Source organism: Oryctolagus cuniculus, chromosome 1, assembly GCF_051225735.1.
Source record: "Oryctolagus cuniculus isolate XC-2025 breed Fujian yellow rabbit chromosome 1, ASM5122573v1, whole genome shotgun sequence".
Lineage (NCBI taxonomy): Eukaryota > Metazoa > Chordata > Mammalia > Lagomorpha > Leporidae > Oryctolagus > Oryctolagus cuniculus.
Window position 1 is genome coordinate 6,469,575 of NC_142867.1, and position 26,781 is coordinate 6,496,355.

The window sequence follows — 26,781 nt, forward strand, 5'->3', positions numbered from 1 at the left end:
TCTGCTGTGGCCCGGGAAGGCAGTGGAGGATGGCCCAAGTGCTTGGGCCCTGCATCCACCTGGGAGACCAGGAAGAAGCACCTGGCTCCTGGCTTCGGATCGGTGCAGTGTGCCGGCCGTAGCGGCCATTTGGGGGGTGAACCGATGGAAGGAAGACCTTTCTCTCTGTCTCTCTCTCTGTCTATAACTCTACCTGTCAAATAAAAAAGATTTATTTATTTGAAATGCAGAGTTTCAGAAAGGCAGAGGCAGAGAGAGACAGATAGAGAGAGATTTTCCATTCGCTGGTTCACTCCCCAGATGGCCACAACGGCCAGGTGGAACTGGACTGATCTAAAGCCAGGAGCTAAGAGCTAGGAGCCAGGAGCCATCCCCTTCTGCTTTCCCAAGCACATTAGCAGGGAGCTGGATTGGAAGTGGAGCATCCGGGACTTGAACCAGTGCCTGTGTAGGATGCCGGCGCTGCAGGCAATGGCTGTTTCTGCTACATCACAACACCAGCCCCAAATATTAGCTATTATAACCAAGACACCATGCTAGAATGGAGAATTCAAAGATAAACAAGACACAGTTTCTGCCTACTATAGGCCAAAACATTAGGAAATGCAGTAGTCCTATAATAATTCCAAATTATTATTATTATTTTTTTTGACAGGCAGAGTGGACAGTGAGAGAGAGAGACAGAGAGAAAGGTCTTCCTTTGCCGTTGGTTCACCCTCCAATGGCCGCCGCGGCCGGCGTGCTGCGGCCGGCGCACCGCGCTGATCCGATGGCAGGAACCAGGAGCCAGGTGCTTTTCCTGGTCTCCCATGGGGTGCAGGGCCCAAGCACCTGGGCCATCCTCCACTGCACTCCCTGGCTACAGCAGAGGGCTGGCCTGGAAGAGGGGCAACCGGGACAGAATCCGGCGCCCCAACCGGGACTAGAACCCGGTGTGCCGGCGCCGCTAGGCGGAGGATTAGCCTAGTGAGCCGCGGCGCCGGCCCCAAATTAATTAATTGGTATAGACTAATAGGCATAGATTAATTAGGGGTTAATCAATTCAGATTTAAAGAGCATAGAAAAAAGTTTCACTTAGGCAAAAGCAAAATAACTATTTAAGTATTAGTATTGTTCATTCACTCAGTAACCGTCTATGGAGGACCTGTGATACAACACTCCCTATGGTGGACACTGTAGAAGTGATGGTAAGATAGGTCAGGTGCACGTCCTACTCCCAGCAGGTCTCCTGATCAAATGAAACGTGTGTGTGTGTGGGATGTAGTAAGGGGCCAGGGCTTACTGTGAAGTTTGAGTCTAAAAGTTGATTACAACTTGGGGAATCAGGAAAGCTTTCTGGAGGAGGTGTCTTGAACTTGAAGGCTACGGTGGGATTTGGCTGACGATGGGACAGGTGTTTCAGGTAGGAAATGAGCTGTGCAAAAGCATAGAGGTGGAGAAACGGGAGGCACACTGAGGGCAAAGCAAATAGTCCCGTGTCCCGGGCACGCGAGCAGCGGTGACGGGCAGCAGCGGGAATATGAGTCTCAGCAATCTTGTGAAAGAATTTTCAACTACTTTTTCCAGGATTCTATCCGCGTGGTCTTGGGAAACTTGGACAATCTGCAGCCTTTTACTACAGAGCACTTCGTTATATTTCCCTGTATCCTTTCTTTGCTGGCTGGAAATGGGCTCCCACTCATGTTACATTCACATAGATGCAGGGAAGCCATAGTCAGTTTGGAGAGGAGAGCGAGTGTCGCCCCTCAGACGGTGGCCGTGGTGTGTGCGGGCTTCCTGCTCACACCTTAGCTGCGTCCCCAGATAAAAGCAAATGGGAAAGAGTCTCTCACCTGAAATTCAAACATGGGGAAGCTGTCCTGATCCCGTACCCGTTTGTGTTCACACTCTACGTGGAGCTGAACCGCTTTCAGGAAAACCTGTCACCTGGTGAGTGACATGATGGGCGTGTGGGTGGGAGAAAAGAAAACAGATCTGCAGTGGGAGCTGAGCGTGGTGAGCAGGCCTGCCAGCCTGGGCTCCAGCCACAGTGCGGAAGTTGGAAACACGCACAGCAAGCCAGGGTGGCCTTGCCACTTAATAGCTCTGTGACCTTAGATAAATGACTTGATCTTCCTCCACCTCCTTGAGGAAATGGTGAGTAATACTAGTACCTTTCTCATCAAGTTATTAAGAGGATTAAATGCTCCAAACTTAGATTTATATCAATAATGCAAATACAGGTAAGCGGAAAGTGCCAAGTCTGGTTTAGAGCAATCAGCAGAAGCTAACTGTTCTGTGAACGTGTCCGTCTGTTGTATCCGGTGACCTTTACCTTAGTGGTATTGTAAAGGAATCTCCCGATTTTTACTATCTGAGGGTCATGACTGTTTTACACCTTGAAGAAAAAGTAAGCAGTTTGATTTGAAAAAGGGTGCGAAGACCTTGCCTCCAGTGGATTGGTCACTGGTGCCTGAAGTAGCATTTGTTTCCTGTTATCTCCTTTTAAGTGGCGTATTGCTGCAGTGCGGATCAAAGCTTTTCGGCTTGTGAATGACAAACGTTTTGAGACGAGGGGGAAGAGCTTTTGAAGACACTGTTTCTAGGGAAAGTGGTGCCAGGGACAAGGGAGAAGGGCACATGGGAAGGTTTTGTCTGCAGCCAGTTCTGAGAAATACGCGGTAGCCAGAAATCCAGGCAAAACAGAGGCTCGATGCATTCTCACGCCCACGTTTCCCATTGCAGGAAAAGCAGTGAAGGACACCCCTCCTGGCAGGGTAAGTTCGCCTTCTCTACAGAGTGAAAGTGGCCTTTCCACCTCCTGTTCCCCGGAATCCTGCCGTCTCTGCCTCTTACTTCTGCCCCTCAGTTGCTGCTCACGTCCAATCAGAATGGTGCACCTGCAGCCATGTTTCCCCCTTGGCTAGATTTTGGAGACTAAGTCTCCAGCGGAACGGGGTCTTGCTTGGAAAGCTGATGTTGAAAGCTGCATGTGGCAGTTTAAAGATGCAGCGCTCTCTTCTGTACCCTATGAATTGAGAGAATTCTGGGAAAGCAGTCCCAGGAGAACGTTTCTCTCCGAAGGTCCTCGCTGCAAAATCATCTGGATCCATGATGAGAAAACGAAAATGCACAGAAGAACCCAGCTCCCCCGGCAGGCCAGAGCCGGCCAGGTCAGTGACACGGGCGAGGGGCTGGCCCTGTAGCTTGGTTAGGTGATGAGGGAGAGAGGCTGGCCCCGCAGCCTAGTTAAGCTTTGCCAGTTACGGTTGCTGGTCCATCCTGTCCTGGGGTGAGTCACTTTCTTTTTAAAGGTTCAATCAGTAGCTGCCTATTCCAATGGGTGCACTAAGGAAAGGAAGCAAGTTGATATTTGCAATGTAATCTGTTTTTGTTTTTAAATATTCATTTATTTATTTGAAAGGCAGAGTTAGAGAGAGAGAGAGAGGTCTTCCATCCGCTGGTTCACTCCCCAGTTGGCAGCAATGGCTAGAGCTGTGCCGATCTGCAGTCAGGAGCCAGGAGCTTCTTCCAGGTCTCCCACACGGGTGCAGGGACCCAAGGACTTGGGCCATCTTCTGTTGCTTTCCCAGGCCATAGCAGAGAGCTGGATCAGAAGTGGAGCAGCCGGGATCGAACCGGTGCCCATATAGGATGCTGTTGCTTCAGGCCAGGGCTTTAACCTGCTGCACTACAGCGCCAGCCGCAATTTTATTTTTGTTTTTAAGTATTAATTTATTTATTCGAAAGGCAGAGTTAGAGAGGGAGAGAGAAAGAGAGAGAGGGAGAGAGAGAGGGAGAGAGAGAGAGCGAGAGCACTTTCATCCACTGGCTGAAGCCAGGAGCCTGGATCCAGGTATCCCACATGGAGAGCAGGGCTCCAGATACTTGGGCCGTCTTCTGCTGCTGTCCCAGGCACAGTGGCAGGGAGCTGGGTGGGAAGTGGAGCAGCCGGGACTCAGACTGCTGCTCCTACTGGATGCCCGTGTCACAGGTCTGCACCAAACACCAGACCCTGGCATTTGAACACGGCCTCTCTCTCAGCAAAGTTGAATGTCTGTTCATCAAGATGAAGGCTGAGAGGAGGTACAGTCAGACCTCACGCATCTGGATTCAATGCATTCAAAAAATGTGTACTCGGCAGTGTTATCAGAAGGCACAGACTTACATAACATCTAAGAATACCACACGGAAATCCAGGGAAGCCTTTGAAAGAGTGCGAGCGAACAAAAGATAGCGCCTTTTACAGCAGTGACCAGGAAGCTGGCCCCTGAAGTGGTGGCCCAGGCTGCCGTGTCTACGAGGGGCTGCGCTCAGCTCTCAGGGAGAAGAGCCGTCCCTGAGGTGCGGAGGCACTCTTGTGGAGGCCTCTGGTGCTCTCTCCACCTCTGTCAGGGACCAGATGGGCCAGCAAGACAATCAGAGGCAGTGGCTAGGACAGTCCAGGGTGTGGCTCGTTCTCCAGCTCCCGCGCTCTCACCCTAGGCTGGCAGCAGCTGCTCATCTCCTGGGCCTGTGACGGCTGCGGGGTAGACAGAGTGAGAGAGCAGCCGCGAGGGGACTGCCCCTGTGCTGTCCAGGTGCGCTCGTCAGTGAAGCCAGGGGATCCCTGCCGCGCCAGGTGCAGGGTGAGGACCCTGGGGGGTGGGGATTCGCTCTGTTCCGTCTGACCGAGTTTTCCGTGGATATGAGGCGCGCGTTCCTTCTCTCTGGGTTTTGATGCACAATCAAGTATTTCAAATCTGATACCTGCTGTCAGTCCCATGCTTCCTGTCTCAACCCTGGCTCCCTCGGTGTTGGGATAACTGAATCATAGCTGCACCCAGTGAAAGTTTGGCCGTACGATTTAGTCCGCCAGCCAGGAGTGGTGTGAAAACAGCCAAGCTGCTGAAATACTCATTCGGGCCACATTTGCTCGAGTGGATGAAGCTGCTGCTGCCAGTAACATTTCCCGGGCTGCTTCTCTCCACCACAGGGCCAAGACGGGGACTTCCAGTCGCAGCCTCAGCAAAAAGAAGTCCCCTGTGGAATCCAGGAGGGTAAGCACCAAAGTGGAGGTTCTGGGGTTACTGGCTCTGTCACGCGTGGGGATTCCTGTCGCCAGCATATCCTGGTCCGTGAGTGCCGACTGAACTGACCGCACTCATTCTCAGGTTCACTGCCTGCAGAGCAGCATTCAGCCACGCTGCCCTTGCAGCACCCACCCCGAAAGTGACTGCATAACACACACACTGTCAAGGAACCCTTTGGTCAAAATGTCCACTTATCTTACAGCGCTGACACTTGTACTCTGTAGTTGAAGTAACAAAATAGATGTGTATTGATCAGCAATGGGATTCAGCATAGAATTTTTTATTTAGAAAACTTCGTCCACACTGGGTCTGAGTCTAGCAGCACCTGGTTTTCACAGGTGGGCCAGGCAAGGAGCAGCGTGGAAGCTTCCAGAAGAGAGGGACTCCTGGAGCAGCGGGGAGCTGGCTCCGGGGCATTTGATTCAGTTTGGTGGCTGCTCCTCTTCCACGTCAGGGCTTCTTTGCCATAATTATCTCCAAAATAGCGCCCTTTCCCCTTCCCCTGCAATAGCCGTTGCTGTGTCCAGGCCTTACAGAGTCTGCCTTAGTTCCTGCTTCTGACCCTACAGGGGTCGTAGAGCTCTGACCTCGTACTCAAACTCTAACAGTTCGCCTCTCACCTTCCCAGGACACATGACATGATCCACTAGCAAATATTTATGTGTGCATTCATTCAACAAATTTTCATTGTCTACTATGAACCAAGAGCCAGGGATATGGCGCTGTCCTCTACAAAGCCAACAGTGCAAAGCAAGGCACACAATTACTAAAGATGTGCTGTGTGCCAGAGTAGAAGAAACACAGGGCACAAAGAGACCGTGGAGTGTCCACAGAGGAAGGGTCCCGGGGGCAGGCTAGCCACTGCCTACAGTGTCTCCTATTGGAGCGCTAGTGTGAGTCCCCATTGCTGTGCTTCTGAGCCGGCTCCCTGCCACCACGTGGGGAACCCAGATGGAGTTCCTGGCTCCTGGCGCCAGGCTGCAGCCATTGCAGGCATTGGAGAGTGAACCAGAGGATGGTAGATGTCTGTCTCATCCTCCCTCTGTCACTTTCAAATAAATAAATCTTTAAAAAAATAAAAAAAGCGTTCACAGAGTAGGTCAGAGTGGGGTAGCGCTCAGGCCCAGGGGAAGAGTACAGTGCTTTGGCTCGTGCAGGCTCGTGCACCCGGGCTGAGGGTGCCGCGCTGAGACACGTTCCTGGAGAGGTCAGCCTGGGCTGGTCCGGAAGGGCCCCGAGGCTGCCGTAAGATCACAGGAATTCCTGGAAAACACTTTCATGTAGAAGAGTGAGGTGACAGTCCTTTCTAAACCATGTTCTGTCTCCTGTTTGCACACATTATGTTGGGGGCTGGAGTTCACAGAAACATGGGAACACCTAGTTTCTTCCTTCCAGGGGACTTACAACCTAGCTGAAGGGTGAGCCCTTGGGAATTTATTTTTTTTTAATTTTTTTTATTTTTTGGACAGGCAGAGTGGACAGTGAGAGAGAGAGACAGAGAGAAAGGTCTTCCTTTGCCGTTGGTTCATCCTCCAATAGCCGCCACGGCCAGCGCATTGCGCTGATCCGATGGCAGGAGCCAGGTACTTCTCCTGGTCTCCCATGGGGTGCAGGGCCCAAGCACTTGGGCCATCCTCCACTGCACTCCCGGGCCACAGCAGAGAGCTGGCCTGGAAGAGGGGCAACCGGGACAGAATCCGGTGTGCCGGCGCTGCAAGGCGGAGGATTAGCCTAGTGAGCCACGGCACCGGCCAGCCCTTGGGAATTTAGACCTCTGCCTCTGTGGGCAGGGGCAGAGGACAGGGCCTTTGTTGGGCCATGACTAACTGGCCCACCCGGCAAACCTATATAGATAGTCCCCCCTCTATGCCGCCATCCTCTAGAGAGGTAAGAAGAAGAAAAGAGGACGTACAAGAAGAGTACATGACGCTCCAGAGAACAAAGACACTTGATACAACCCAGATAATGACTATTAAAGGAACATTTCCCTCCCGCCCTACCCTTCGTACCTACCTATTCTGGGTTTGACACATCATCTCCCTCAAGAACTGTACCCACCGCTTCTTACTCAACATAATTGCCTTGTCAACCTGATTCTGGGTTCAGAAAGGACTCTGAGTAAAAGGAGCGCGTTGACTGATGTTGACTCAAAGCACAAGGACCGTCTTCATCACAGACCCTGTTCCAGGATGAGGATTTTCTCCTGAATTAAACTGACCGCAGTGACTCCCCGTGTAAGTCATACGAGCCAGAAAAATTGAATTTGCTCTGATGGTCCAAGGCTTACTGTTTCTCCCCGACTCTGGGGCAGTGGAGTGAGGGCCACAGGCAGTGTGGGCTGTGCATGTCGGAGCACATCAGGAGTCCGTGCAGGAAGAGCTCCGGACACCACACGTCTCTGTCTGAGAGGTGTCTGGGAGACAGTGGGAAGGTAACCCTGTTACTCCAGAGCCCAGACCTAGAGATCGGGAATTTGGAAGGATACACACGGGCCAGAGCTGCGCGGGGAGAGGCTGCGCACTGCAGGCGCCTGCACCCAAACTGCACTTCCCAGCAGGTGTGGCCACAGACTTCCAGAGGTGGCCTGGCGCAGTGCCACTCTGCTGGTCATTAGGGCTGCTCTGTGCAGCGGGATTGAAGCCCAAAGCCAGAGTTCCAGCAAATATGTAAGAATCACTCCCTCAAGTCCAAAGCAGAGCTGGGCCCTTCAACTCTTTCATCTGCTTAGAGAAGGTAAGAATGGGCTCCCCTTCCTCCCCAGAGCCCCCTTGTACCAGACTCTGACTTAGATGGCCGCCTCTGTGGCCTGGGATTTGTTGCAGACACTCTCTGAGAAGTATCTGCGATTCTAAGCTGAAGTGTGTGCATACATGGGGCTGGTGCTAACTTCCCTAGGGGCACGGCACGCTTCTGCCCCCCAGAACCCCGTGGACAGCCTGCAGCCCCTCGTCATAGCCAAACAGCTCAAGGAAACCCAGCCCTGCAGGGGGGGAGGCCCCAGATCCTGGCTGGGCGAAGATTCTGGCCAGCGGCAGGGATTTCCAGAGAAAATGAGCTGTGTTTTATCAGGGTGCTTGCCGGGAAATGGTGTGGGCCTGGGACCGGGTTGTAGGAGGCCCTTCTGCAAGTACAAAGGAATTTTAACAAGGCATTAGTAGCACATGAGGCGTGCTGGCTGCTAACGCCGCGGTCATGTTTCTGCAGTGTCTGGCTCTAGCCTTGCTGATTGTACTCTTTTAAAAAAATTATTTATTCATTTGAAAAGGCAGAGTTAGAGAGGGAAAGACAGAGAGGGGGATCTTTCATCTGCTGGTTCGCTCTCCAAATGGTCACAGCAGCCAGAGCTGGGCCAGGCCGAAGCCAGAAGCTTCTTCTGGGTCTCCCATGTGGGTGGCAGTGGCCATCTTTTGCTGCCTTCCCAGGCCACTAGCAGGGAGCTGGATGGGAAGTGGAGCAGCCAGGACACACCAGCACCCACGTGGGACGCTGCCGTCACAGGCGGTGCTCCTCCTTGAGTGGCCCTGTCTGGAATTCTGTGCTGTCCTTGACCAGTGGATGAAGCTCCACTCACTCAGGGCCCTGCTGATGCGTCACGTTCCCAGGGAGGGGCGCTGCAGAGACTGCCCTGGCTGCTGACACTCGGCTGGGCACCGGCGTCACCCCACTGATTACGCGTTTCTCCACGTCCACGCTAAGGTCCGCGTGCGTTCTGAAGCCTCAGCGTTCCGGGACTCAGTAACGTGGAATGCAGGTTCAGCCCAGCTTGGTTTGTTCTTGGCTCTTCTTTTTTATTTATTTTTGAGATTTATTTATTTATTTGAAAGTCAGAGTTACACAGAGAGAAGAGGCAGAGAGAGAGAGTGAGGTCTTCCATCCGCTGGTTCACTCCCCAATTGGCCACAACGGCTGGAGCTGCGCCGATCCAAAGCCAGGAGCCAGGAGCTTCTTCTGGGTCTCCCATGCGGGTGCAGGGGCTCAAGGACTTGGGCCATCTTCTACTGCTTTCCCAGGCCACAGCAGAGAGCTGGATCAGAAGTGGAGCAGCTGGGACTTAAACCGGCACCCATATGGGATGTCGGCACTGCAAGCCGTGGCTTTACCCACTACACCACAGGGCTGGCCCCTGTTCTCTGCTTTTACATCTTCTGGTTTTCTAGGGACAATGATTAGGAGGCTGGAATGTAGCAAGGACAGTCCTCCAGCAGGAAACAGAGAACGTGCCTGGTAGGCCGGAAGCCATAGCCCATGCTGATGTGAGTTAGTTCACCAGCGAATAGCGTGAGGTCATCAAGCTCTGAGACCTTTCTTGGATTTCTTTTTATCAGAACAAGGAAAGAAAAACCCAGCAGGAGTGTCAGCAGACCTCGGCCTCTGACCCCACGGACGTCCAGGAAGAGGGTAGGTTCTGGACACTCCCCGTGTGTCTCCCTCAGTGATTCCCCTGCGCCCCGTGGTTCTGCTGAGCAAGGAGCAGCACCAGGCTGAGTGCGCTCACTGAGTGGGTGGCGGGCCTCGTCCTGGGTGCGGCTTGTTAGGAGCCCCTCGTCCGCGTCCTAAAGGAGTGAAGGCAGGAATTGCTGTCGTCCTCGGCTTCTGGTGGCGAACTTGATGCCCCCGCCCGGGAGGCATGTGTGGCGTTGGTGTTGCAAGTGCCACCGTGGCCGGGGACGCCCGGCCTGCTGAGGTGTTGCCCTTCCACCAGCACGAGGATTCAGTGGGCTGTGGTCCCGGAAGCAGGGCTGGAACAAGCTCTCCAAGCAGTTCCTGCCCCTGTGGAAACAGCAGCCATGGCGGGGGGGGGGGGGGGGGCTGGGCTTGACCTGGGGACATCGCTCAGGAGCCTGACTTTGGAAATGCCCCAAGGTCAGACTAGCGTCTTCTGTGCCGAGATGAACTTGGGGGTGGGGGTGAGGGTCAGGACACACAGCTCACCTGGCTGTAGAGAGCTTGGCGGGAGGCTGCTCACATGAACACAGTCCTGGACTCCCCTCTGCTCCCGCCTGAGCGCTTTCCTTACAGAGTCTAGGCGCAGACCCCGTGCTGCAGAGCCAGCTGTTCCCCCACCGCGGGAAGACAGCCTGCCTCCCCCTGGAGAGACAGCAGCCGGCGGCTTCTTCGGCTTTGTGCGGTAAGACAGTGCTGCCCCGCCCCGCCCCGCCGCGGCAGAGCTTCCACGGTTCCTTCCAGGACAGACGATAGAAAGGGGCTCGAGAACAGGGTCTTCCTGGCCCCTGCACAGCTCCCCTCGGTCCCCTCGGTCCTGAGGCCTGTGTAGGGCCAGGCTCCAGGAGCGCGGGCTGAACGGCCGGCTGCTGCCTGCCTTGGCCACCCGGATGATGGCCACCAGATGCTTCTGCTCCCCTCTGACCCCGGCTGCCTCCTGGGAGCCCTTTTGCAGAGCAGAACCCAGTAGGTCCCTCCGTCGCAGGGCAGCCACCCACTGCAAGTCTGTCCCCCCCCCCCCCCCCATATAACCTCATGTGAGGGCCCTTCCGAGCGCTGCTCCAGACTGGCTCCCCAGAGCAGACGCGGGGGGAGGGGGGAGGCCTCGCGGTCAGCCCCTGCTTCTCGTCCTGCAGCGCCCTCTTCCCGTTCCGGTACTTCTTCAGGAAGAGCAGCGGGGAGCCTGCCCGGAGCGAGGGCACCTGGAGCCCAGCGGCCGCGCCTCCTCCGGCCCTGTCCTCGCCTTAGGACGCCTCGGCCACGAGCACCGAGGCCCCATGAGGGGTCCTCCCGTGGGTTTGTCCGGTTCTTTGCCACCTTATAATTGAATGTTTTTGTTCCAATTTAAAATTAAATTTTTTAAAAAGAATGCAACTTCCTAACATCTTGGGAATTTCGCTGCCCCAGGGCCAGTTTAGTGTTGTGTCTTCAGCACTTAGGAGCCTACTGATGATAAGTCGTTTTCGGAGAGTTACTGATGGAATAAGTGGAAGTGGAGAGAACCAGCTGTTCCCTCCAGGTCCGAGAAACAGCACCTGAGCTTCGACCCCCGCCGGCACTGCCGGGCCGAGGAGAAGGGGCCTTGAGACTCCCTTCTGAGCCCTACTGACCCCCAAAGAAGTGATCTCCCCCACAAACTCACCCAGTTTGGCGGCAAAGTGTAGCTTCTCCAAGGTAACGCGCCTGTCGCCCGCTGTCCCTCAGGCTTTGACGGGAAAGCCCGTCACTCTGTCGGGTCGGCGCTGGGGTCAGCAGACGAGGACCCCGGAGAAGACCAGGGCACCGGAGCTCCACCTGCAGCCAAGGCACTGGGCTGGGACAGTTTAGATGTGCATGGGACCAAATGACCAGTGAGATGTGGAGGTCATGTCCGCTCGGAGCGAGGGAAGCGTTTTCCACCCTTGTTACACATTAACGTCAGCCATCTCAAAACACACCGAACGCCGGAGTAAGGGAAAGGGCTTATTGGGGAACACCCCACAGTCCGGAGTGAAGGGGCGGCGAAGGGAAAAGAGAAAGAGTATAAGAGAGAAACAGAGAGGAGAGGAGCTAGCGAGGAGAGAAGAGGGAGGAGAGAGCAGAGAGAGCCGAGAGACCAGAGGAGGCGACTAGAGAGGAACCGAGAGAGCGCAGGAGAGAAGCCACGAGAGCAGAGCCAGAGAGCGCGTGCAGGAACAGGCCCCGTAACACTTTGCCTGAGGGGCAGGGAAGCAGGAGCAGTAGGATGGGGGTGGAGCCTGGCACAGGTAGCTGGCCCTGCGGCCACCTGGCTACAACTGTGCCAGTTTCCTAACAACCCTAATAGACGTCCGGTGCTGGAACAGGCCACCCGGTGAGGTCGCAGCCCGTCACCCGAAGCTTCTACACAGCTGACTACCTGTTGCATGCTCGAGGGGTGCCCTGGGAGTGGGGGAGTGGGCACTGGGAGCTGAGCACCCCAGCACAGCCGACATGGGCAACAGCGGCGCTGACAGCCTGGCAATCTGGGGCCGGCCCCTCCTGAGCAGCCCCCTTCTGACCCCTCCCCGCCCCAGCCCCCTGGCGGCTTCCCCCAGCTCTTTGCCAGTGCCGTCTACCACTGCTGGCTGACGACCGCTGAGCGCCAGTCCGCCTGACCCTGAGCGGCTGTAGTGGGTGGCCCTCCTCCGAGGCTTGCTTGCCTCACCTGTCCGAGGCTGGACTCAGATCAGGTGATCAGATACACCGCATCTTCCAGGAGGGGACTCTGTTACGCCAGGCACTCGGGGGCCGCCAGCTCAGAGCCCCACTCTGGCTGACCCTTGGGAGCGAGGTCATCCACTTGACGCTGGGAGTGGAGCTCTGAACAGACCGTCACCCCGGGGGCACCCAGGAGACCCCCGTGCCCCCTCCTTCCCCAGGCCCTTTCTCTGCAGGACAGTGGTGTCAAGGCTGGGAGCGGGAGGTCCTGGACAGGCAAGTGCCCCCCACCAAGGCCACAACGGCCTTGATGGAGCTGTCTCCCCGCCTCCCCACCTGCGCACCTGCCCCACTCCGCCAGCCCTGGGCGGGAGTTTCGGACAAGACTGCGAGCACCGCACCTTGGAGACCCCAAGACCCCGAGACCCCAGACAATCTCCCAGGTGGGACTGCCCGAGGCCTCAGGCTGGGAGGCGGGCTGAAAGCTGATCTCCAGGGGGGCGTGGCTCCCAAAGGCCGGCAAATAAAAAGCCTGACAGCGGGGCCCAGTCCGGGCCAGCGGAGACCAAGGCGGGGAGACACTGAGCCACTCCGTTCCTGAGCCTCAGAGATGGTGAGGGGCCCGGGGGGGGGGGTGAGGGGGGTGAGGGCCCGGCGGGTGGGGGGAGGAGGCCTGTGCTCCAGGGGAGACCCCGTGCACAGAGGGCTGCCACACAGTCCCACTCAGAGACAGCGCTCACATGGCGGGCAGGCGGCCACATACGGGGAAGACAGCCCTCCACGCACCTGCAGCAAGCGCGCTCACCTGACCACCCACGGCGCCTCAGGTGCCCGCCAGGTACCCCCAGGCCCTGCTCCTCTGCCTGCTGGTCGTCCTCGCTGAAGGCTGGGGTCGCGAGGCCGCCACTCCCGGCTGTCACTTACACCGTGAGTACCTCGGGGGCCAGAGGGCTGGGGGAGCGGAAGTTCTGGGCGGGAGCAAGGAGCTGACAGACAGGTGGCACCCTAGACAGACCCCCGGGAGGCAGCCAGCAGGCGCTGGGCGAGCCCCCATCCACCCCTCGCTGCCTCCGTCTAGCCTTCAATGTGACAGTGCGAAGTGACCGGCAAGGCACCTGCCGGGGCTCCCACGTGGCTCAGGCCTGTGTGGGCCACTGCGAGTCCAGCGCCTTCCCCTCCCGGTACTCTGTGCTGGTGGCCAGCGGCTACCGACACAACATCACCTCTGTCTCCCAGTGCTGCACCATCAGCAGCCTGGAAAAGGTGAGGGGGGCCCGCGCGGGGGTGGGGGAGTGGGATGGGGCGTCGGGTGGAGGGAGACGGGAGGCGGGGACCCAGGACGGCCCCGCGCAGGCGCCTGGAGCAGACTGCCCCGGCACAGGTGAGGGTGCAGCTGCAGTGCCGGGGCCGCCGGAGGGAGCAGCTCGAGATCTTCACGGCCAGGGCCTGCCAGTGCGACATGTGCCGCCTCGCCCGCCACTAGCCCGGCCACCCCCGCCCTCCCCGGGCCCGGGGCTCCGCACCTGGGGCTCCGGCTCTGCCCTCCTAAGAGCCTGCGGTGCCCCCAGCCAGGCTCGGGCCGCGCTGCCCTCTCCGCCCACCCCTGAATAAAGCAGCCGGTCTTGAGCTTCTCTCTTTATTAAGTCTGCCCCCAGCCAGGGGAGGGGGAAGACCAGGACTGCTGCGACCCCTCTTACCCAGGGCACTGTGCCCTCACCCCTCCCCCTGCGGAATAAATAAAAAGGGGACAGGAAGCCGAGGGCGAAGGTGGGGGAGACGCTCAGGCCCAGGACGGCGTCTGTGCTGAGGGGGAGCGGGCGAGAATAAATAGACATGGAGCCCACGGCGGGCGCGAGACGGGCAGGCGAGGTGTGGAGGGCCCTGTCCGGGGCCGGGAGCAGGCGGGGGCTGCCTGCCATCCGGAGCCCGGCGTGGCCTCCAGCAGCTTCCCGGTCACTCGCCCAGTCAAGTCCTGCCTCCAGGGCCTGGAGTTCAGCTGCCAAGGCCGCCCCCTCCTCCCTGGCTCCCTGCGGCCCAGGCAGGAGGAGGGAGGGAGGGTCTGCCGCTCCGGGTGTCGTCCCTGCCGGAGGGCTCTCTAGCTCTGGCCTCCAGTGGCAGCCACCTGGGGTACGAACCGCTGCAGGGGGGCCTCCCTGGCCCCCTGGGTCCCCTGGGTCCCCTGTAGCCGGCGCAGCCGCAGCTCCTCCAGACCTTGCCACAGCTCCTGACGCTCCCGGGCCTTCTGCTGCTCCCTGGGGAGAGAGGCGAGGCAGCTCCACCGCCCGGGGGGCGACCCAGGGCCCAGCCTCCCTCACCACCCCCGCTGCAAGGGGCAGCCTGAGGCATGCTCTCCGAGGGAGGCTCGAGGGGACCCCGGCTTGGGGGGAGAGCTGAGGAGACGCTGACCCCCACCGTGGGGACTCTGGGCGGCCCTAGCTGAATCTGAGGAAGCCGGGGGGACCGCGGCTAGACTGGCGGGGGGCGGGGAGGTCTGAGCGTGTGACCAGACAGGGCTCAGGGCGCCCCTCTGCCGCCGCCGCCACTTCCCCCGGGGTCTCGCTCCTTCCTGCTCTCTCCTCCCCCCACCCCAGCCCCCACCACTCACTGCTGCTTTTCCAGCTTGTAGGAGGCCGTGAGCTCATCAAACAGCTTCCCGTTCATCTCCATGAAGGTCTTGAGCACGTTGTAGATGAGAGACACGATGGTTCTAGACAGGCCAAGGGAAGGGGCTGTGGCAGGGGCCTCCCGCTGGGTGCACCTGCTCCTGCACGCTCCGCCTGTGCCCCCTCCCCCTTCCAGCACTTTCTCCGATTCTCCAGCAAGGACCGGCTGGCCCTGCTCCCGGGTCTGTGGGCCGGGTCCCAGCTGGGCGCTCACTGATTCCAGTGCTCCTTGGAGACTTGGTAGAGGGTCCCGAAGACAGCAGGCAGCACAGTGTGGCAGTTGTCCTCAATGAGGCTCAGGATATACTCGTTGTTCCAGAAATACAGAGCCCGCTCTGCAACCTGCGCAGGCGAGACGGCGAGACGGCGGCGAGCTCTGGAACCCGCCCCTCGCCAACCCCAGGCCCCCGCCTCCACACCCCCTCGGGGCTCGTCTGACCGGCGGGAAGCAGATTTGGGTCCAAACTCGGGGGCAGTGCTCCCTCTATCCAGGCCCGCGAGGCCACGTGACCCCCAACCTCAGTGTGTCCCCTGCAGACCGGGGCTACGAATACTGCACCTGAGGAAGCCAGTGAGGTGCTACAGCTGTGAGCACGGAGGCCCTGATGGCTGTGAGGCAGACATGGCTCCCGCTGAGGGCGGCCTCTGAGGGGAGTGAACTCCTGTGCAGGGCACCACGGGCCCCCGTGGCCAGGGCGGGGTGGGGAAGCCACCAATGAAGCCGCCGGCCACGAAGGGAGGGAACAGGACGCCGGAGACGGCCCCCTCCTGTACCAAAGAGCCTGCGCTGTGCGGGCTCCGGCCTCACCCCGCCCCGGGAGGAGGTGGTCCTTGGCCTGTTTTACAGGGGAGGAAGCTTAACCAGACTCGGGGTGATGGAGTGATTCGCCTGACCTAGGTCTCCTGACCCCAAGTCCGGCCTCTCCCCATTACCAGACCTAGGACTGGAAGAGAAACTGAGGCCGAGAGGGGTCTGTTAGATCAGCTGCGCTCCTCCCCCGGCCCTGGTCCCGCCCGCCCCGACGCACACCTGGAAATGGGGGCTGGAGACACAGCGAGCCACCTGCTTGAACAGGGGCTCCTGGATCTTCACAAACTGGGAGGGCTCGATGACGTCCAGGATCTCCTCCACCTCCCCCAGGAACATGACCTGGCACGGGGTCGGAGTTCAAGTCCACGCTCGGCCCGCGCGCCCCCATCCCCCCAGGAACATGACCTGGGCCACGGGGTCGGCCCACACACCCCCCACCTCCCCCAGGAACATGACCTGGGCCACGGGGTCAGCCCACACACCCCCCATCCCCCCCAGGAACATGACCTGGGCCACGGGGTCGGCCCACACCCCCCCCATCCCCCCCAGGAACATGACCTGGGCCACGGGGTCGGCCCGCACACCCCCCATCCCCCCAGGAACATGACCTGGGCCACGGGGTCGGCCCGCACACCCCCCATCCCCCCAGGAACATGACCTGGCACGGGGTCGGAGTTCAAGTCCACGCTCGGCCCGCGCGCCCCCCATCCCCCCAGGAACATGACCTGGGCCACGGGGTCGGCCCGCACACCCCCCATCCCCCCAGGAACATGACCTGGGCCACGGGGTCGGCCCGCACACCCCCCATCCCCCCAGGAACATGACCTGGCACGGGGTCGGAGTTCAAGTCCACGCTCGGCCCGCGCGCCCCCCATCCCCCTAGGAACATGACCTGGGCCACGGGGTCGGCCCGCACACCCCCCACCTCCCCCAGGAACATGACCTGGGCCACGGGGTCGGCCCACGCGCCCCCATCCCCCCAGGAACATGACCTGGCACGGGGTCGGCCCACACACCCCCCACCTCCCCCAGGAACATGACCTGGGCCACGGGGTCGGCCCACACACCCCCCATCCCCCCCAGGAACATGACCTGGGCCACGGGGTCGGCCCGCACACCCCCCATCCCCCCCAGGAACATGACCTGGGGCACAGGGTCAGCCCACACACCCCCCATCCCCCCAGGAACATGACCTGGGCCACGGGGTCGGCCCGCACACCCCCCATCCCCCCAGGAACATGACCTGGGCCACGGGGTCAGCCCACACACCCCCCATCCCCCCCAGGAACATGACCTGGGCCACGGGGTCGGCCCGCACACCCCCCATCCCCCCCAGGAACATGACCTGGGCCACGGGGTCGGCCCACACCCCCCCCATCCCCCCAGGAACATGACCTGGGGCACAGGGTCAGCCCACACACCCCCTACCTCCCCAGGAACATGACCTGGGCCACGGGGTCGGCCCGCACGCCCCCCACCTCCCCCAGGAACATGACCTGGGCCACGGGGTCGGCCCACGCGCCCCCATCCCCCAGGAACATGACCTGGGCCACAGGGTCGGCGGCTCAAGTCCACGCCCGGCCTGCACACCCACCCCTGCTCGCCTCCTGGAAGCTGAGCCCTCCCAACCTCCCCCTGCTGCGTACCTCCTTCTGGGTGCAGGTTTTTGGCCAATATTTGAGCAGCCCGCGGATCACCTGTGGGGGTGAGGCAGAGGGGCTCAGACCTGCAGAGGCGAGGGCCTGCTCCCCACCCCACCCCACCCCCACCCCCGCAGGACTCACGTGCTCTGTCAGCGTGGCGTCCTTCTCCAGGAACTGCACGACGCAGTAGGCCAGCTGGAGGGGGGGTGGGGAGGAGGAGGCCTGGGGTGAGCAGGGGGCGGGGCGCCGAGGACCCCCGCTCCCACTCACCAGGCAGGTGTACCAGGGCGGGATGGGCGGGGGTGGCCCACCGGCCTGGCCTCACCTGGGCGTGAAAGACGGACAGGGATTTGACGGAGTGCAGGGGAATCAGGACTCGAACCAGGAACTGCTTGTGCTCGGTCTTCAGGGGCAGCGCGAAGCCGTTGATGATGCTGAGGAGGACGGAGGGGACGGTCGCGACCCAGCCCCCCCCGCCCCCCCACCCGGGCCCGCCACCCGCCGCCTGCCGCCCCGCTGTCACCTTCCTAAGATCTCCAGCAACTCTGCCACGCCATTGAAGTGCTCGAACTCATAAATGAACCTGCGGGACAGCAGGCAGGTCAGGGCGGCGGGGGCCGGGGGCTACACCTGAGACGCCCGCCTCGGCCCAGCACCCCCGCCACGCCTCCTCCTTTCTCTGGTGAAGTTCTAGCTCAGCCCTGACCCTCTGGCCTGACCCCGACACCAAGGAGCGGGGAGCGCTGTGCCCACTCTGCAGAAGGGCAGGTCGAGGCTCGGCGGTGGCTGAGCTTCGGCCCCAGAGTCGGTTAAGCGCTGGATCAGGGCCTGAGCTGCGGGGCCGCAGGGTAAGGGGCCACCTGCGGCACCAGCACCCCAGACCAAGCGCCGCCCCGCCTCCGATCCAGCTCCCCGCTAACGTGCCCATGGAGGCGGCTGGACGATGGCCCCGAGATCCACGTGGGAGACCCGGACCAGATCTGGGGGACTGGCTTCAGCGTGGACCAGCCTGGCTATTGCAGCCATTTGGGGAATCAACCAGCAGGTGAAAGATCTCTCTCTCTCTCTCTTATTCTGCCTTTCAAATAAATATATCTTTAAAAAAAAAAAAAAAAGTGGTGGGGCTGGCACTACGGAGCAAAGGGTTGAGCCACTGCCTGTGACCATGGCATCCCATAGGAGTGTGGGTTCGAGTCCCGGCTGCTCCACTTCCCATCCAGCTCCCTGCTAATGCGCCTGGGAAAATAGCAGAAGACGGCCCACGTGCTTGGGCCCCTGCACCCCCACGGGAGACCTGGATGGATGGAGCTCCCGCCTCCCGGCTTCAGCCTGGCCCAGCCCTGGCCACTGTGGTCACCTGGGGAGTGAACCAGCAGATGGAAGACCCATCTATGTGCTTCTCTCTCTCTCTCTCTCCCTCTGTCACCCGCCTTTCAAATAAGTAACTCTTTAGCCGGCGCCGCGGCTCACTAGGCTAATCCTCCACCTTGCGGCGCTGGCACACCGGGTTCTAGTCCCGGTCGGGGCGCCGGATTCTGTCCCGGTTGCTCCTCTTCCAGGCCAGCTCTCTGCTGTGGCCAGGGAGTGCAGTGGAGGATGGCCCAGGTGCTTGGGCCCTGCACCCCATGGGAGACCAGGAGAAGCACCTGGCTCCTGCCATCGGATCAGCGCGGTGCGCCGGCCGCGGCAGCCATTGGAGGGTGAACCGACAGCAAAAGAAGACCTTTCTCTCTCTCTCTCTCTCTCTCTCTCTGTCCACTCTGTCAAAAAAAAAAAAAAAAAAAATTAAAAAAAAAAAAAAAAGTAAATCTTTAAAGGGCCGGCGCTGTGGTGTAGCGGGTAAAGCCGTCGCCTGCAGTGCCGGCATCCCATATGGGCGCTGGTTCGAGTCCCGGCTGCTCCACTTCCGATCCAGTTCTGTGCTGTGGCCTGGGAAAGCAGTGGAGGATGGCCCAAGTCTATGGGCCCCTGCACCTGCGTGGGAGACCTGGAAGAAGCTCCTGGCTCCTGGCTTTGGATCGGCACAGCTCTGGCTGTTGTGGCATCTGGGGAGTGAACCAGTGGATGGAAGAACTCTCTCTCTCTCTCTCTCTCTCTCTCTCTCTCCTTCTCTCTCTAACTCTGACTTTCAAATAAATAAATAAATAAATCTTTTTAAAAAATAAGTAAGTCTCTAAAAAAGAAACAAAACAAAACAAAAACCAAAGCGGTGGTACACATATGGGGTTCTCCGAGGGCCTGGCGGACAGGGACCAGCACGCTCGGCCGACGGCTCCCTCGTGAGCGGCCGCCAACCGCCGGGCCGTGGGCCCCGCACCGCACGGAGAACCCTCCCCCTCCTCACGGCCCAGCGTGACACCGCTGGGAAGACGCGGCCCCTGTGGACCGCGCCCTCTCGGCCTCCACCACATCATCAGCGAAGTGGAAGTAACCGCCGTGTTCTTTGCCTGCACCGGCTTCGTTTAGCCAGAACACGGACCAGGCTGCTGAGGAAGACCCCCGGGAGCCAGCACCCCGGCAGGGCCCCGCCCCCCAGGGCGCTGCGGGCAGGCAGGGGCCTCACCGGAGGAAAATGTGGTTGCACTGCTTGCGGATGTAGGCCCGGAGCCCCAGGAACTTGCCGTAGACCCGGTGCAGGATGGTCTTGAGGTACTCACGCTCGCGAGGGTCCTCGCTGTCAAAGAGCTCCAGCAGCTGCGGGAGCCGGGCTCAGGCTCGGGTGAGGGGCCCAGCCCAGGGCGCTTCCGGCCCACCCACGCCCCTCTGGGAGCCAGCCCACGCCCTGGGGCGCCACCCCGCCTGGGCTCCCCACTTCACCATCAGGACAAACTTTTGATCCACGTATCTCTTGGCCACGGAGGGCTGGAAGTCGGGGCTCTCCAGGAAACGCAGGAAAAACTCATACACCAGCTGCGGAGGGGACGGACGGCGTGTCCGGGCCAGCCCTTCCCCAGGGCCGGGGCCCGGGAGCCCCTCGCCCCAGTCCTGAGCGCTTGCGACACGGGGCGCCCTGCCTCCCGGCCCTCACACCTGCAGATGCGGCCACGAAGGCTCCAGGTTGGGCTCGTCCTCTTCGGGGTCGAACTCGGGGTTCTCGCTGGGCGGCAGGGTCCGGAAGATGTTCACTGAGATCTGAGGGGTTGGAGCCAGGGCGCTCTGAGGACCAGCCTCGCCCGCGCTTCTCACGTCTCCCGTGGGCAGTCACCGCAGGAGACCCTTCCCCGCCCCTCGGCAGGTGCAAGGCCCCGGTGAGGCCCAGGGCGGGCGTGCGGGACGCGTCCTGCCCCCAGGCCGGGCGCGGGCTCACCATGCGGATGATGTCGGGGTACACGGGCTCGATGAGGACGCCCCGGGTGCTGCCCACACACTCCACCAGCTCATTGAGCGCCGCCCGCTTCACCTCCTTGCCCTTCAGGTCGGCCACGCAGTCCAGGAAGTCGAACATCACCCCGCACTGGGCCAGCTTCCGGCTCAGCAGGTCGTGCAGCTCGGAGGCGGGCACATCTGGGGAGGGAGGAGGCAGGGGCTGCGCTGGGCACGGCCGCCCCAGGCCCACGCCCCGGCGCCGCCCCTCACCCCTCCCTACTCGGGGGTTACAGGGTCCCCTTCCTTTCTCCTCTGCAGAGACTCCAAGCCCCGGAAGACAAGGATCGCCTCTTACCTACTGGTAGCCATGGCAATGAGAGCTAACGTTTCAGTCCGGGCAGTCCAGGCTCAGGGACTCAGTGGCCTGACTCACTGCGTTCGCACAGCCTTGGACCGCGGGCCTCCTGCAGGTGCCCCAAGCAGCCACGGCCGCCTCTCCTAAGTGGTACCCTGTTCTGCTAGCCGAGGGGACGGGTGATCTCTAGGGTGCTCCCGGCCCTGTGGCCCCGGAGTGCGGGCAGCAGCTACACGGGTTCCCCCCGGGAACCGGGCCAAGCGGCTGCTCCAGGACCCCAGCAGCTGGCCGGGCTGATAGTGGCCTCCGGGGACCCAAGCCGCGGGCCCCACCCTTGGCCCTGCTCTGCCCCCAGGGTGGTGCCACCTCTAGACGCCCCACCCCCGGGAATGACAGGCCGGGCGGGCCATGCGTCAGCACGCACGGCAGCCGGGCTGAGGGTCCGTCCGGCTGCTGGAGCCGCTGGCCGAAGACCCAGGCCGGCCGCCCCCCGCCCCCGCCCCCGGGCCCAGGCGGCCTCCGCTCACCTTTGAGCAGGGGCAGCGGCGTCAGCTCCTGCTGGTTGCTCTGATAGCGGAACTGAGAGGAGCTGTGCGAGCGCCGAGGCCGCGCTCTGCGGAGGGAGCGGCGGGAGAAGCCGTCCACCTTGTCGGCCGGGGGCACGGGCGACAGCCCCGGGGAGGACGGGCTGGTGGGCGTGCTGGCGGGGGGCAGCTTCGTCTCCATGGCGGGCGGGCAGGCGGCGGGCACAAGTCAAGCTCTCAGGGCCCCCAGGCGCCCCTCTGGGCCTGGAGGACACCGCGTGACGCCGACCGCACTAACTCGGGTCCATCCTGCTGGGGCGTGGGGGGGGGCACAACCCAGTCCCCGGGCCCCCCCCCTCCAGGGCCTCCAGCAACTGCCCGGTCCTGGGGGGCAGGCAGGGTGGGAAGGAGGGCGGCTCAGGCCTCAGCTCCTTCCTGGGGGTCCAGCAGAGTCCAGCGGGGTTCGTCGCCTGCCTCTTGAGAAAACCAAGTGGGGGGGGGGGGAGGTCAGGCAAAGGGAGCAGCCGGACCGGAAAATCGGGGCGCCCGTTCCTTCCCGTCGCGGACCGGCTGCCCAGCTCCAGGGTAAACTCTGCCGAGAGGGCCTGTTCCCTTTCGGAGCGGGGGACCCGGCCTGCTCCACGAAGGGCAGCCTCCAGCCGCCGTGGACACCCCGGAGAACGGGGTGGGGGGGGCTGTCCCCATGCCAGCCCCGCCTGGGACTGCGCACCCCCCCCCCCGGGGCCTCAGTGCCTCCTTCCTGGCCCCAACCTCACGCGAGGGCACTCACTTTCCAGCACCCCGAGCCCTAGGGTCGCCGACCCCCGGGCGGTGGGGAGCGGAGCCGGGGTTCAGGGCTCCCTCGCAGCGGTTCCGCTCGCGGCGCTGGGGCTGGGCGGCGGCGCCCCTGGGTTCTCGCCCCGGCTCAGGGCGGGCTGGAGCATGCCCCCGCTCTGCCCCGGGCCGGGGCCGCGCACGCCGCAGGCTCGGGGCTGGCCAAGTGCTGGGGCTCCGGCGAGCGCGGCGCGCACCGGCACCCGCCGCCCGCCGCTCAGGATGACATCAAGCCGCCTCCCCCCGCCCGGCCCGCGCCGCCCCGCGCCGCCCCGCGGCTGGGCGGGGGCGCTGCGTCGGGCCCGGGGGCCGCTGGGAAGTGTAGTTCCCGCCCCGCGTACGGGGCGCTGGGCCCGAGGGGCGGCTCCGGGGCCGCGGCGGGAGCGCTGGGCGCCGGGAGCCGGAAGGGGCGCGCTCCCGCTGCGGCTGGACGCCCGGACTCGGGAAAGGAGGCTGCGGGGCCAAGAGGGGGACCCCGCAGTCGGCACCGGGAAGCCGAGTGACGCCAGGCCCCCGCATGTGCCCCGGGCCCCCCGAGCCCCAGGCTGTGCTCGCGGGCACCCCGGCCTCGCCGCGGGGCGTGAGGCACCCTTCAGACGCCCCGTGGGAACCGGCACTAAACTAGTTAATCGGCTGCGGTGCCCCGGGGCCTGCTGGGAGGCCCCAGGGGCTGCTGGGAAATGTAGTCCCTGCTCAGCTCCGCAGTCCCCCTCCTGGCCCTTAAGGTCTGCGGTGACATCATGGTCTGGGCTTTAAAGGGCCAGCCCCTGAGAGGCCCGCGTGAGAGCAGAGGGTGCTGGCCCCGAGCTGCCGCCCCACCCCAGCCCCTCTGGGCCCCAAAGTGCGCGTGTTGGGGGACGGGGCGTGCACAGCCCTCCTGCTGGGTGTCTATGGTGCAGGCGGGATTCCAGGAGTTTGGCCCAAACTTCCCACCCTGCAGCCCTCGGCCCCCTGCCCAGGAACCCGGGACCCCAACCTTGCTTCCCCTGAACTGCGGCGACAGCTGTTCCGCCTGGGTGACCAGCCCAATGCTGGGCAGTGGGAGAGGGGACTGAGAGTGGACAATGCGCGCAGGGGCGGGGCTGGGCTCCTGCGGAACTGCCCGGCACCTTCCCTACGGCCGGCCGGCCCACAGAGCCTGCGGGAGCGGAGAGCAAAGGCCGGGCCCAGAACTCACCACGCGTCCTGCGCAGCGCCCACCGTGGCCAGACGCTGTCAGCCGGGCCGGCAGCTCCCTCCTCGCCCAACTCCGTGTTCTCGCAGGCCCCTGAACGAGAAGCTGGGGGCTGGGCGGGGAGGGGGCCTTCCACAGTCCCAGGCCCAGGGAGCACAAGTGCCTTGCCCCGGGTCACACACCCTGCCCTCAGAAGCTGGGATCAGGGCCAGGGCCGGGCCACCTGTCTCTTCAGGTTCCCTCAGGGCCAGACTGACCACGGAGGGCTGGCGTTTGTGCAGAGGACCAGGGGCCTAAGCTTGGGCAAAGCCGCAGGCCGTCTCGAGACGTGGCGTTGCAGGGGGCTGGGAGAGGCAGGGTGGAGGGCTCCTTTTAGACACCTCTACGGCTGTTTGGAAGTTCACCGTGCCGTTCACCCATGGGAGCTGTTTCATGGGCGCAGCACTGGCATTCTGGAAACACTGCCAGACATTCGTCCCTCAGCAATGCGATGCACTTAACACTACAGGATCGCTCACTTGAAAACGGGTGAGAGGGGCCGGCGCTGTGGTGTGGTGGGGAGAGCCGCCGCCTGCAGTGCCGGCATCCCATATGGACTCCAGTTCTAGTCCCGGCTGCTCCACTTCCGATCCAGCTCTCTGCTATGGCCTGGGAAAGCAGTGGAAGATGGCCCCTACACCTGCATGGGAGACCCGGAAGAAGCTCCTGGCTCCTGGCTTCAGATCGGCGCAGCTCCAGCCGTTGTGGCCAATTGGGGAGTGAACCAGTGGATGGAAGACCTCTCTCTGCCTCTTTCTGTAACTCTATCTTTCAAATAAAATAAATCCTTAAAAAATTAAATTTTTTAAAGGTTTATTTACTTATTTGAAAGGCAGAGTTACAGAGAGAGGGAGAGAGGGAGAGAGAGAGAGAGAGAGCGAGAGCGAGAGGTCTTCCATCCGCTGGTTCACTCCCCAATTGGCCACAACGGCTGGAGCTGCGCCGATCTGAAGCCAGGAGCCAGGAGCTTCTTCCGGGTCTCCCACATGCATGCAGGGACCCAAGCACCTGGGCCATCTTCCATTGCTTTCCCAGGCACATTAGCAGGGAGCTGGATCAGAAGTGGAACAGCTGGGTCTTGAACCAGTGCCCATATGCGGCCTGCGGTGCCAGCACACCAGGTTCTAGTCCCGGTCAGGGCACCGGATTCTGTCCCGGTTGCCCCTCTTCCAGGCCAGCTCTCTGCTGTGGCCAGGGAGTGCAGTGGAGGATGGCCCAAGTGCTTGGGCCCTGCACCCCATGGGAGACCAGGAGAAGCACCTGGCTCCTGGCTTCGGACTGGCGCAGTGCTGGCCCTGGCGGCCATTTGGGGAGTGAACCAGCGATGGAAGACCTTTCGCTCTGTCTCTCTCTGTCTAACTCCACCTGTCAAAAAAAAAAAAAAAAAAAAGAAAGAAAAAGAAAAAGAAAAAGAAAAAAGTGCAGGGCCAGCACTGCAGTGCAACAGGTTAAGCCGCCGCCTGCAGCGCCAACATTCCCTGTGGGCGCTGGTTCGAGTCCCCGCTGCTCCACTTCTGACCCAGCTCCCTGCTGATGTACCTGGGAGGGCAGCAGAAGACGGCCAAGTACTTGAGCCCTTGTCACCCATGTGGGAGACCCAGATGGAGCTCCGGACACCGGACTCCAGACTTGGGGCCATCTGGAGAGTGAACCAGCAGATGAAAGATCTCTCTCTCTCTCTCTCTGTTTCAAATAAATAAATAAATCTCTGGGGTCAGCATTGTGGCATAGCAGGTTGAACCTTCTCCCAGGACATCGGCATCCCACATGGGCATTGGTTCGAGTCCCGGCTGTTCCACTTCCTCTCCAGCCCCCGGTAATGTACTTGGTCCCCTGCATCCACGTGGGAGACTCGGATGAAGCCCCTGGATCCCGGCTTCGGTCTGGCCCAACCCTGAGCATTGCAACCATTTTGGGAGTGAACCAGCAGATGGAAGATTCTTCTCTCTCTGTCTCTCTCTCTCCCCACCCCCTTTCTCTGTACTTCTGCCTTTTTTTTTTTTTCTTTTTTTGACAGGCAGAGTGGACAGTGATAGAGAGAGAGAGACAGAGGGAAAAGTCTTCCTTTGCCGTTGGTTCACTCTCCAATGGCCGCCGCGGCCGGCGTGCTGCAACCAGCGCACCGTGCTGATCCGATGGCAGGAGCCAGGTGCTTCTCCTGGTCTCCCATGGGGTGCAGGGCCCAAGCACTTGGGCCATCCTCCACTGCACTCCCGGGCCACAGCAGAGAGCTGGCCTGGAAGAGGGGCAACCGGGACAGAATCCGGAGCCCCGACCGGGACTAGAACCCAGTGTGCTGGCGCTGCAAGGTGGAGGATTAGCATAGTGAGCCGCGGTGCCGGCCCTCTGCCTTTTAAATAAATAATAAATCTTAAAAAAAAAAAAAAGCCAGCTCACAAATTTGTGAAAAAATGTTTAATATCACTAACAACCAGAGAAATGCAACTCAAGACCACAATATCACCTGGCCTCTGTCGGAATGGCTACGACCAAAAAGAGAAAAACAAGTGTTGGTAATGGAGAAAGGGAAACTCATTTTTTAAATTTATTTATTTACTTTTTAAGATTTATTTATTTATTTAAAAGTCAGAGAGAGAGAGAGAGAGATCTTCCTTACACACACACAGAGAGAGACAGAGACAGAGAGAGACAGAGAGAGATCTTCCTTACACAGAGAGAGAGAGAGAGAGAGAGAGAGAGCTCTCCCCTCCACTGGTCCACACCCCAGATGCCACGACGGCCGGGTCTGGGCGAGGCTGAGCCTGGGCGCCAGGAGCCAGGGCCTTCTTCCAGGTTCCCACGTGGGTGCAGGAGCCCAAGCACTGGGGCCATGTCTGCTGCTTTCCCAGGAGCACTGGCAGGAAGTGAGATTGGAAGTGGAGCAGCTGGGACTCGAACAGGTGCCCATCTGGGATGCTGGCCTCACGGGTGGCGGCTTTACCCACTATGCCACAGTGCTGGTCCCAAGTCATTTGATTTCTCAAAGTTTATTTATTTGAAAGGGGAGAGCGAGAAAGAGAGCGAGCGAGAGCGAGCACGCTGTCAGTCTTCCACCTGCTGGCTCACGCCCCAGAGGGCCACACCTTCCAGGAGCCAGGAGCTCCATCCGGGTCTCCCACGTGGGTGCAGGGGCCCAAGCACTGGGCCATCCTCTGCTGCTCTCACAGGCCACAGCAGGAACTGGATCGGAAGGGGAGCAGCCGGGACTTGAACTGGCGCCCATATGGGAGGCCTGATGCCGGTGTTGCAGGCGGCCCAGTGCCAACCCAAGGGGGACCCT

The 26,781-nt window shown here is 61.0% G+C and overlaps 3 protein-coding genes and 1 long non-coding RNA gene across 6 annotated transcripts in view; 2 read left to right on the forward strand and 2 right to left on the reverse strand.

Moving 5' to 3' along the window:
- Positions 1-14,172, forward strand: part of MAJIN (membrane anchored junction protein) — a 29,698-nt gene extending 15,526 nt beyond the window's left edge. Inside the window, exons 4-12 of one of the 2 annotated variants that reach the window (XM_051831436.3) lie at positions 1,567-1,642; positions 1,804-1,929; positions 2,725-2,756; positions 3,064-3,152; positions 4,955-5,018; positions 9,377-9,449; positions 10,071-10,179; positions 10,631-12,765; positions 12,980-14,172. In XM_051831436.3, the coding sequence (XP_051687396.3) occupies positions 1,567-1,642; positions 1,804-1,929; positions 2,725-2,756; positions 3,064-3,152; positions 4,955-5,018; positions 9,377-9,449; positions 10,071-10,179; positions 10,631-10,742 (681 nt within the window). In that variant the 3' untranslated portion in view covers positions 10,743-12,765; positions 12,980-14,172. Of the gene's footprint in view, positions 1-1,566; positions 1,643-1,791; positions 1,930-2,724; positions 2,757-3,063; positions 3,153-4,954; positions 5,019-9,376; positions 9,776-10,070; positions 10,180-10,630; positions 12,766-12,979 lie in introns of those variants that run through there. The other variant, XM_070068803.2, reaches the window with a different exon arrangement.
- On the reverse strand, positions 8,836-10,115 carry LOC138848565 (uncharacterized). The gene is made up of 2 exons (XR_011386499.2): positions 9,984-10,115; positions 8,836-9,821 (listed from the first exon to the last, which is right to left on the reverse strand). It is a non-coding gene; the product is annotated as an uncharacterized LOC138848565 (long non-coding RNA).
- GPHA2 (glycoprotein hormone subunit alpha 2) lies at positions 12,666-14,172 on the forward strand. The gene is made up of 4 exons (XM_051831417.3): positions 12,666-12,765; positions 12,980-13,079; positions 13,231-13,415; positions 13,534-14,172. The coding sequence occupies exons 1-4, from the start codon at positions 12,763-12,765 to the stop codon at positions 13,633-13,635; spliced, it is 390 nt and encodes a 129-aa protein (XP_051687377.1). The 5' UTR covers positions 12,666-12,762; the 3' UTR covers positions 13,636-14,172.
- PPP2R5B (protein phosphatase 2 regulatory subunit B'beta) lies at positions 13,775-22,804 on the reverse strand. Of its 2 annotated transcripts, none has more exons than XM_070069970.2 (14): positions 22,245-22,804; positions 21,458-21,930; positions 20,577-20,773; positions 20,300-20,401; positions 20,087-20,179; positions 19,833-19,963; positions 17,793-17,852; positions 17,595-17,703; positions 17,411-17,464; positions 17,273-17,323; positions 15,846-15,965; positions 15,030-15,157; positions 14,758-14,859; positions 13,775-14,404 (listed from the first exon to the last, which is right to left on the reverse strand). In XM_070069970.2, the coding sequence occupies exons 2-14, from the start codon at positions 21,654-21,656 to the stop codon at positions 14,248-14,250; spliced, it is 1,503 nt and encodes a 500-aa protein (XP_069926071.2). In that variant the 5' UTR covers positions 21,657-21,930; positions 22,245-22,804; the 3' UTR covers positions 13,775-14,247.
- Between the last annotated feature and the right edge of the window lie 3,977 nt (positions 22,805-26,781).

Excerpts from the sequence above, each read along its gene's own strand:
- GPHA2 (XM_051831417.3), top strand. Across the intron at positions 13,080-13,230 it reads TCCCGGCTGTCACTTACACC|CCTTCAATGTGACAGTGCGA; the intron begins GTGAGTACCTCG and ends GCCTCCGTCTAG. Across the intron at positions 13,416-13,533 it reads CCATCAGCAGCCTGGAAAAG|GTGAGGGTGCAGCTGCAGTG; the intron begins GTGAGGGGGGCC and ends GCCCCGGCACAG.
- PPP2R5B (XM_070069970.2), bottom strand. The coding sequence starts at position 21,656 with ATGGAGACGAAGCTGCCCCCCGCCAGCACGCCCACCAGCCCGTCCTCC. Across the intron at positions 20,774-21,457 it reads GCCGCTGCCCCTGCTCAAAG|ATGTGCCCGCCTCCGAGCTG; the intron begins GTGAGCGGAGGC and ends CTCCCTCCCCAG. Across the intron at positions 19,964-20,086 it reads ATCAAAAGTTTGTCCTGATG|CTGCTGGAGCTCTTTGACAG; the intron begins GTGAAGTGGGGA and ends CGGCTCCCGCAG.